Raw genomic sequence first — 10,099 nt, 5'->3', positions numbered from 1 at the left:
CATTTTGTGTCTTCTGTGGGTTTTTTTTTGGTTATTTTGTCTTCTAATTTTGTGTCTTTTTTCGTCATTTTGTGTCTCTTTTTTTTAGTCATTTTGTGTCCTTTTTTGGTAATTTTATGTCTTTTTTAGACATTGTGTGTATTTTTTATCATTTTGTCTCTTTTTTTAGCCATTTGGTGTCTTTTTTTGGTCATTTTGAGTCTTTTTTAATCCAACATAAAATGTGATTTTGAATCCTTTTTTTAACTTTCAAAACACTATCATGCTCAATAAAGAATTTTAAATGTTGCAAATGTGAACAAAGGTGTCAAATATAACACATAAGAGGGTTCCACCCAGTTCTATCATTTTAGACTAAATATATTTGAGCTTGTCTCCAGTTTCACTTGATACATCATCATCAAAGTGAAACTGGCCTCAAGGAGTTTACAGCCACAGAGTTAAAGCCGTCACGGAAACTTGTTGCACACTCAGCCCAGTGGGTGGCAGACATCTCTTTTCTTCCCTAGGCGAATGTTTCAAACTTACTACGTTTTTCCACATCCTGTGTAGGCTAGATGTCGTTTTTTTATCGCTGTGTCTCTTGCTTATAAATAGTCCTCATTATAAAACCTTTCAGTATGTTTCCCCCTCTGAATGTTAGAGCTTTCAGTGGGCTGTGTGTCCTCAGCGCCTTGTTTCTGTCTGTATCGGCGGAGAAAGTGTTCGAGAGCCGCTCCGGGAGGATCCAGGAGCTCCGGGCAGCGCTGGCTGACCTGGCCGGGGAAGGAAGGGCTTACCTGGGCAGGCTGGCCGAGCAGCAGACGGTGCTGTCGGTCCAAAAGGTGAGGGATGAAAGTGATGGCGTGAGTAAAAGAGTGCATTAGCAAATTATAAATGTGCTTATATGTTGTGTGTGACTCTGACAATGGAAGTAGTTTATATAAAGGCGTCTTATTTACACAAGGTGACGTGGTGGTAGCCTTCTACGTGACGCTTAATCTAACCTGTCGGACTTTTCACAGCCAATGGACGGTAGATTTTACTGTACATGGCCACATTTAGTTTCCTCAGGAGAAATTTATAGGCTATGACGTCGGCGTTTGTCATGAAAAGTGAGCGGTTACTTCCTGGTTCCGTTCTTCTCACTACCCCAGGAGTAGGCACAGGCTCAGGGACGTCATTTTTGGGGGGAGACACAGGGGATGTCCCCTGCACTTTTTCAAAAGGCCGTTTTTGAAAGTGGACATAAGAGAATCTTTAGAAGTCAAAGTGTAAGTTACTCAGATTACAGTCATCCTGCAACACCTCCACTGGCTCCTAATAAAGCATCATCCACTTCAAGATCCTCCTCATCAATTACAAAGCTCTCAATAATCTTCTAAAGCAGGGGCCTCAAACTCTGGAGGCAGTATCAAAAGGACCAAAAAAAAGACACCAAATTTAAAAAAAAAGACACAAATTGACCTAAAAAAAAAAGACACAAAATGACCAAAAAAAGACACAACTATTACAAAAAAACACAAAATTACCAAAAAAAGACACAAAATTACAAAAAAAAAGTAGTTAAAGGGACCTCCTACACACAACACGATAAAGTGCCATTCATATAAAACTCACATTAAACTTTCATATCAAGGTGGGGGCCACAAAATATCGTCACGAGGGCCACCGCGAGTTTGAGACCAATGTTCTAAAGTGTCTTTAAGTTTTAAAGTGCTGATAAATAAAATGTATTATTATTATTATTAGGGCTGTAGTGGTTAGCGCTCTCGCCTCACAGCTAGAGGGTTGCCGGTTCGACTCCCGCCTGCGGCTCTTCTGTGTGGAGTTTGCATGTTCTCCCCGTGTCAGCGTGGGTTCTCACCGGGTTCTCCGGCTTCCTCCCACAGTCCAAAAACATGCACTTAGGTTTAATTGGTGACTCTAAATTGCCCGTAGGTGTGAATGAGAGTGTGATTGTCTGTCTCTATGTGTTAGCCCTGCGATAGTCTGGTGACCTGTCCAGAGTGTACCCCGCCTCTCGCCCAATGACAGCTGGGATAGGCTCCAGCTCCCCGCGACCCGATTGCAGATAAGCGGTTAATGGTAATGGTAATTATTATTATTATTATTATTATTATAACTGTAGAACCTCAACAATGCAGATATTTAAAAATTAAATGAAACTTTAATTTCTTTACATTTTCATTTATCATTGGTGTAGGCCCAAAGCAATCTGTATTCTTTATTGTAAAAGCTCAGATCATAGTTTACAAAAGTCTACAGTCCAGTGAAACCTCTAAATATTGCCAACTTCAAGTCTAGTTTTGAGTTTCCCCAGCTAGGATAGCTTTCGATTCAAATCTCTTGAGACATTTCTTCAGTGTTCAGCCTCATTTACACTGCAAGAAAGGGTTGTGTAAAATCAAGATAAAAACACTAAATCTGAGGGAAATGATTTTGCTGCATGGACAGATAATTTCACTTGACAAGATTCCTTAAATTAAGATTATTAAATCTAGAAATAAGAATGTTGAACACTTAAAATAAGAAATTAACTCTTAAAACAAGATAAATGATCTAACACTTCGAAATCTAAAGTTTTTTTTATCTTTGAAAGAAACATAATTGTCAGGTCACTCTGCTCAGGCCAGTTCATCGCTGCTTGCAGCTTTAATTTATCTTGTTTGAAGAGTTAATTTCTTATTTTAAGGTTATTTCTATATTTAATAATCTTCATTTAACAAATCTTTTCAAGTGAAATTATCTGTCCATGCAGCAAGATCATTTCCCTCAGATTTAGTGATTTTATGTTGTTTTTAGACACACCTTTATTACAGTGTACACTTGTGTCTTAGCTGCATTCTGACAAACATATTTATAAATGCTCATTATGACCAATTTGTAATGTTGGTAGGCTAATTTAGACCAAGTTTTAGGCTGTTTTATCTTTCTTGTAAGGCTCAAAATAAGGTTTGCGGCTCCATTCTGAATCTTTTTCTCTTTATTTAGCCAACAATGGTTCTTTTGTTAGTAAAGGTTGCCGACCCCTGCCCTACCCCCATGTCTCACAGTTTGGATCAGTTGTTGCAGGTTTTCCACAAGCATAGCCTGTCTCCTATGTTCAGAACTCTACACACACCACAGTATTACTCCAACATACACTTGCCTAGTCTGTAAAATATACTATGTTGTATATTAACCCTCCTTTGGTCCTGGGGTCCTAAATAATTTTCAATATACCATTAATAAAGGTTAACTTTCATAGAATTGCTTGAAATTTTCAGCATATGTGCCCCTCTGCATCCTTTATACTGCCCTACAAAGTCTAACTGCAGTTACTACATTTTTGGTCAAAATTGAGCTATAACCAAAAATGAACTCCTTGATGTCTGTTTTATCTTGTGACATAGTTTTAGATTTCAATTTTGCTTTATTTCAGAGAAATAATTATATTAAAAAAATACAAAATTAAACTCAAAACCAAGCAGTAATTGCACTTACCACTGTCTGCTTTGGATATATATACTAATTTAAACATAAAAATAATAGAAATGATAAGTTTATTTGAAAGGGAAATTATTATCTAGATAGTGATGAAGTAAAAAAAGTGATATACAATTATATTAAGACTAAAATATAACATTTCTTTATAATAAGTCTAAAATACGCAAATCTTTGAATAGAGTTGTTAAACACTTACAAAATCAATTTGAAAATGTTTATTCACTGAAAACAAAATATAAAAGCTGAAAGAAGACAACAACATTGTAGTTACTGCACTCTGTTTATCATTTCTATTGGATCCTTTAACAGCAAAAACAGAGTGCAGGAACTACATTTTTGGGGTCAAAGGTCAAATAAATCGTCATGATTTTTGAGCATAAAAATGACATCATTAGTACATGTACTAATAAGTGTCATATCACTGACCTACCTATAACTAATTTGGCTGGCCAGTTAAAAAATGTTAAAAACTTTAAAGCAGTTTTACCCTTTGTGTACTTACTGCTGTTAGACTTTGTAGGACAGTATAGATAATATACATTTCAACTTTCTTCATACATTTTTATGTGTTTTATAAATTTACAGTCAAACTTGAAAATTAGGCCCTAATTTTGTATATTTGACTAAAACTGACCAATAATAATGAAAAAAATATGAAAATTATATATCAATGTGTTGGTCTTGAGTTGCCTTAAAGGGTGAAAAAAAAGTTGGTAATGTTTTTTCTACATATCCTAAAACCAGTCTGATGTCATGGGGTCCTTTTTGACCACAGGTGTGATTTTTCTTTTTTTTTTTTTACATTTTTTGCTGACATCCAAAAATGAACCATGCTTTCAAAACATAAGTTTAACTAAAAGCTGTTATTAACCTACTCTTTGCATTCCCATCAAGAAATTATTATTTCCACTGTAACTATTGAAAAAAATATTTAGGTTTTATTCCTTTTTCTCCATTGAATGAGGCCTAATTTTGTATATTTGACTAAAATTGACTGATAATAATGAAAGAAAAATATGAATATGTTGAGTTACCTTAAAAGGTGAAAAAAAGTTTTTTATTTTTGTATTTTTGAAGAAATCCAAAAATTAACAATGTTTTCAAAAACGTAAGTTTCACTAAAAGTTGACATAACCTACTCTGTATATTCCCATCAAGAAATGATTATTTCCACTATCACTATTGAAAAAATATTCAGGTTTTATTCCTTTTTCTCTATTGAATGAGGCCTAATTTTGTATGTTTGACTAAAATTGACCAATAGTAATGAAAAAAATCTGAAAATTATCTATCAATTTTTTGGTCATGAGTTGCCTTAAAAGGTGAAAATAAAGTTGTTAATGTCCTAAAAGCCGTCTTGTGTCATGTGGTCCTTTTTGACCCCTGAGGACCATGGGTGTATAGTGGACGGGAGGACAGAGTTTATCTGTGACAATTTTATTGCAAAAGCTGTGGCTGCTAATTGAACAATTGGGCAACACCAATTCAAACAACAATTCAATTCAAACAACTTTATTAATCCCACAAGGGGCAATTCATTTAGAGAAGCAGGTTGTCTTGCTTCATACGGCCCACATGGCCCACAACAAATAGTCGTATTTAGTACATAAATAGTCGACACAACACACTCAGAACCTTATGAAGAATTTAAAAGTCTTAGTGCAAGGGGGACGAATGATTTGGAGAATCGATTTGTTTTACACCTCGGAAGGGTATAACAGTGCCCTGAAGGTAAGCGAGAGAATTCGTGGCTCGGGGAGGCTAAAAGTCACTCTGCTTTAAGCCAGGAACACACCGGCCCGATGGTCAGGCGTCGGGGACAGTCGGGAGTGGTCGGATAATGTTGGGTACGCGTCTGTTTGGTGTGTCAGGCCTGATTCCACATGCTCAGTCGGGGAGCGTCGGCCATCGGGACAGTAGACTCGTCGGGTCCTCTGATTGGCTGTCTGCTAGCTATGGGTGGATCTGATTGGTGGTGCTCTAGCGAATCAGTGCAGTGTGTGGGAGGGGCGGATACTATTAATTAATTCTTCGGGCAAGAACGAGTGCGAGAGCAGACAACGTGACCATCAGCTCAGCCGGAGCGACCGTTTTGCAGCGAAGCTTTGTTTTCCAAAACGTCTTCTCAAAACTAATAACAAGCTTAATGCTGTGTGCGCTCTGTTTTCAATCTCCATGATTACTTCTATCTACTTCTTCTATAGTTTCCCTGTTACGTCATTTCCTGTTTTTTCATGTTTTGGATTACAGTCACGAGACTAGCGCCACCCGTTGTTAGGGAGACCTATTGCATCTCGCGCAAGCGCAGAACATACAGGCTGCTGTGTGCCGAAAAGTATTTGTATGATGAAACAATTTCAACTTTTTTGTTATGTATGATGCACTCAGTAGGAATTTCCTTCTTACGTCTGAAATCAATAATCAATTCTTTGGTTTTGGATACATTTAAATCCAAAAAGTTACAGTCACACCAGGAGATAAAATCAGTTTGTTAAAATCTGTTTGCCTATGTGAAAAAGTGAATGGTTAGGAGATTTAAGTTCAGAATTTTGAATAGCAGTGTGTTTCAAGTGAACATGAGGTTCTATTCATGAAGACTGTTCCAGATGTAAATAATATAATGCTGTGTAGTGTTACATGAATTGTGGTCATTTTGTGCCTCAAATAATGGTGTCTGTGTGTAAACAAAGAAAATTCCCGTCATGACTCAACCTTCAACGTCTCTACACCCCCATCCCCTTCCCTGCAGGCTTTCTCTCAGGTCTTGATGGTTGTAGCAGAAAATGTGTCCGGGGCTCTGAACGTTCTCCTACAGTACGTCTCACACTTCCTGCAGGCTGCTGGAATCCAAGGTAAACATCGCACACCAAAGACCAAGGCTCCAGCTTTATTAACTCCTGCATAAACAGGTGTTAGATCAGAACAAACAAACAGAACAGGTGTTCCCTCTGTCTGCCATTCTCCATTGTTCATTTTAGTCTTCAGCATTGTTGTAGATTTACCTTGTTGGCCATATTGTCTTTCATGAGGTATCAGTGGTCCTGGGCATCCATTGGTTTTCAGCCTCGCCCATTGCATGCAGAGATTTCTCAGGATTCTCTGAATCTTTTCATGATGTTATGAATTGTAGATGGTAAAATCCCTAAATTTCTTTTATTGCGTGGTGAGAAACATTGCCCATGCTGTTTTTTCCACAGTGGTGAAACGCAGCCCATCCTAGCTTGTGACTAACTGACCCCTGATGCCCCTGTTTACTGAGAATCTGTTTACCTATGAAATGTCCCAAATAAGTCTTTGGTTTCATCAAATTCTGAAGTAGAACATTCATTCATTATCCTTATCCGCACTCGGGTCGCGGGGAGCTGGAGCCAATCCCAGCTGACATAGGGCGAGAGGCGGGGTCCACCCTGGACAGGTCTGCAGACTATCTCAGGGCTGACACATAGAGACGGACAATCACACTCTCATTCACTCCTACGGGCAATTTATAGTCACCAATTAAACCTGGAAGCTGGAGTACCTGGTGAGAACCCACGCTGACACGGGGAGAACATGCAAACTCCACACAGAATAGTCGAACCGGCAACCTTCTTGCTGTGACGCGAGAGTGCTAACCACTATTGATGTGCCAATGAAGCCTCATGAAGCATTTTCTTTATTTTCTGAGCCCACTAGATGGTGCCCTTGGTTCATTGAAAAGGGCTCTAGCAATGGTAATCAAGTGTGTTTTCAGCCCTTTGTTGAACAGAGAGCTCCATCTAGTGGAGTCAGAAAATACAGAAAATGCTTCATGAGGCTTCATTGGAACATCACTACTAACCACTGCACCACCGTGTAGCCAGAAGTAGAACATATTTATAGAAATTGATGAAGTCGGTCAGTTAGAACTTTATATTGATTATCTTTGTACAGTTTTCAATTTAATAAAATTAAATATATGTCAACAAAGATTAGCAAATGATACACAGCAACTTTTTGTGTTTTATGTTATAAAATAAAATGACAGCATGCCCGCACTGACAGAATATTGACAGAGATCTGGTTTTCAGGCTTAAAGTTCTAACAATTCAAAGCTGATTAAGTTCTGTGTGGTATCTGAATAGGAAGGCTTTTCTTTTTGTTAAACACTACATGACAGTTTGTGGTAATGAACATGAGTCCTGTTTTTGACATAGCTAATTCTTTTCAGTAATATTTTCTTGCAATCCTAAATAAATTAAAATCAGATAATATAAGATATGCACTACACTATTACTAAACTGTTCTCTTTTCTCTTTCTTGCACTTGTGTTTCTCTTTCAACAGGTGGTTTTCCTATAGGCAAAGTGACCCCAGAGGGGCTGATCTTTGTTGCCCAGTGGGTACTAGTGGCTCTCATTGGCTACTGGCTGATCTCCCTCATCTTCCGATTGGTTGCCTCCACTCTGAGGCGGGCTCTGTGGCTGCTGAAGGTGGGGGTGGCTTTGGTCTGTTTCGGACTCATCCTTAGCGACCACAGTGTGGGGACAGACACCATGGTGGTGCGATTAGCAGTCCTGGTGTGCGTCTGCGTGCTGCTGGGCGTCGGGACGTCCAGGAGCTCTAATGCAGCTGATAAAACAGCTCACCTAGAGAAGCAGGTGATGATCCTGGAGAGACGACTAAGAGAGATGGAGAGGTGGAAGAGGACGGATGAATGAAAGGGGATAAGAGAAGTCAAATATTTGTTGCCTTCACTGTCTTTCTTTCCTGATTCCACATGTACAGATGGTGGAGCACTGGTGTTCCTTTCTGGGCTTCAGGAAGACCAAGGGAGAAGCATTTCTATTGTTTAGAAATAATGAATTATTCATGATTTCTTACTGACCAAATGACCATTCATTCCAAGGAGCAGTGATTTGTAGACATGTTTGTCTACATGTTTTTTTTTACTCTCTCTCATTAAAACAGCAAGTTTCTAAGAATGTGCCTCAGTATGAAGTATAACGTTTTTACGTCCTGTGTTCTAACCATCCTTTTAATACATTTAAAAAACTTTACTGGAAATTCTCATTACTGTGTCAAAAAAAGCACATACAGTCATGGAAAAAATGATTGGACCACCCATTGTTTTCTTCAATGTTTTGTTCATTTCAAATTTGTTTGGACACATACAATGATAACAACAATAGCTCATAAGAGTTTAATTTAAGAGCTGATATCTAGATATTTTCCATGGTTTTCCTGATAATGATTTTGGTTATTATCAAGAAAATCATGGAAAATGTCCAGATATCAGCTCTTAAATTAAACTTTTATCAGCTATTGTTGTTATCATTATATTTGTCCAAACAAATTTACCTTTAGTTGTACCAGGCAATGAAATGAACAAGAAATTAAAGAAAACAATGGTCTAATATTTTTTTCCATGACTGTGTGTGATTAGCATAGCCTAGCATAGGGATTGGTAACAGGGGGGAGTAGCCTGGCTCTATTTTTGTGTCCTATTTGTTTAACCAGAAAACAATCATGTAAAAACTTCAATCATACAACAAACAATCAAATAGTTGTTTTCACATTTCTGTTTCTATATGAATCAAACAAACAAGAGACATCATGTACATCATCTTTGAGACTGCTGGTTGGGGTTTATCAGTGTAGCTCTTTTCCTGTTTCCAGTGTTATTCGTCGTTTTTCCTTTAGGGGGAAGTCTCAGGCCACACCCTCTCAAATATCCCCTCACTCTGCGTGTCCCCATCACAAAAAGGCCTCCAGAGGGATTCACGAGACTCTGGAGGTGACTGTGCCGCTTCAATTAGTTCTTATTCTTCTTAACAAGCTGCCGGCCCACGGCGTTAAGAAGAGCCGCCTGCCCCACCGCTCGTTAATTAGAGCTGCCTGCCCCACCGCTCGTTAAGAAGAGTAAGAACTAATCTCCAATAACACACAAAAAATGACAAAAACTCAGACAAAAACAGACACAAAAGCCAGATAAAAGAGATAAAATGAGATAAAGACATGGACATTTTGCCCAAATTCCAAGGATGCATGTGTGTATCCTCCGTGCGCTCCAACTACCCATAAAGCATTGTGCACACCGGTCTACCGGGAGATTTAAAAATGGCGAGCGTAGAAATAGCGACGCCTGCAGCGCAATGTGCATTTAAATAAGTATTTACAGTTTACACTGAATGTTGCCACATAACTTACAAAATGTGTGTTCAATGTCAAGCAAAAACATATACATAAACAAATGCCAGAATATTAAGCTAAAGATAATAAACGTCATCTTGATACATTGCTGGTTAAGTTAATTAGTGCCGTCTCAGTCGCTAAAGTTATTGTTAATTAATTTATATGCGTCAGATGATGATGTACTATGTGCAACTATGCCATTCAGAAAGTTATACATTTCTTTATTGTGTTTACAGGGACCGAAAGTCTGCTATTATCCGTTATTGTTATTTATTAATAACTGTTATTGTACTGTACTAAAAAATAAAAAATCACAGAACATATTTCCATGATGAATTATGCGCCGCTGCTTTTATGAAACTAAGTAGCGGCCAAATTCAGCCAGGATCAGTTAAATATTCAGGTTTAATCCACTTTAATCCACCAAATATGTGTCAGAGTGCTGATGCCAAAGACACATCCATGTCGTGAACGGATTT

General features: G+C 38.1%; 1 protein-coding gene across 1 annotated transcript; it reads left to right on the top strand.

The window, feature by feature from the left end:
- The first annotated feature begins 483 nt into the window (after positions 1-483).
- tmem109 (transmembrane protein 109) lies at positions 484-8,520 on the top strand. The gene is made up of 3 exons (XM_059328808.1): positions 484-824; positions 6,218-6,320; positions 7,773-8,520. The coding sequence occupies exons 1-3, from the start codon at positions 621-623 to the stop codon at positions 8,144-8,146; spliced, it is 681 nt and encodes a 226-aa protein (XP_059184791.1). The 5' UTR covers positions 484-620; the 3' UTR covers positions 8,147-8,520.
- Positions 8,521-10,099: the final 1,579 nt, after the last annotated feature.

This window comes from Centropristis striata, chromosome 1, assembly GCF_030273125.1.
Source record: "Centropristis striata isolate RG_2023a ecotype Rhode Island chromosome 1, C.striata_1.0, whole genome shotgun sequence".
NCBI lineage: Eukaryota > Metazoa > Chordata > Actinopteri > Perciformes > Serranidae > Centropristis > Centropristis striata.
The sequence above is the reverse complement of the archived record's forward strand: the minus strand, read 5'-3'. Positions and strand labels throughout refer to the sequence as shown.

Coding starts and splice junctions, on each gene's coding strand:
- tmem109 (XM_059328808.1), top strand. CDS start 621: ATGTTTCCCCCTCTGAATGTTAGAGCTTTCAGTGGGCTGTGTGTCCTC. Junction 825..6,217: donor CGGTGCTGTCGGTCCAAAAG/GTGAGGGATGAA, acceptor CCTTCCCTGCAG/GCTTTCTCTCAGGTCTTGAT. Junction 6,321..7,772: donor GCAGGCTGCTGGAATCCAAG/GTAAACATCGCA, acceptor CTCTTTCAACAG/GTGGTTTTCCTATAGGCAAA.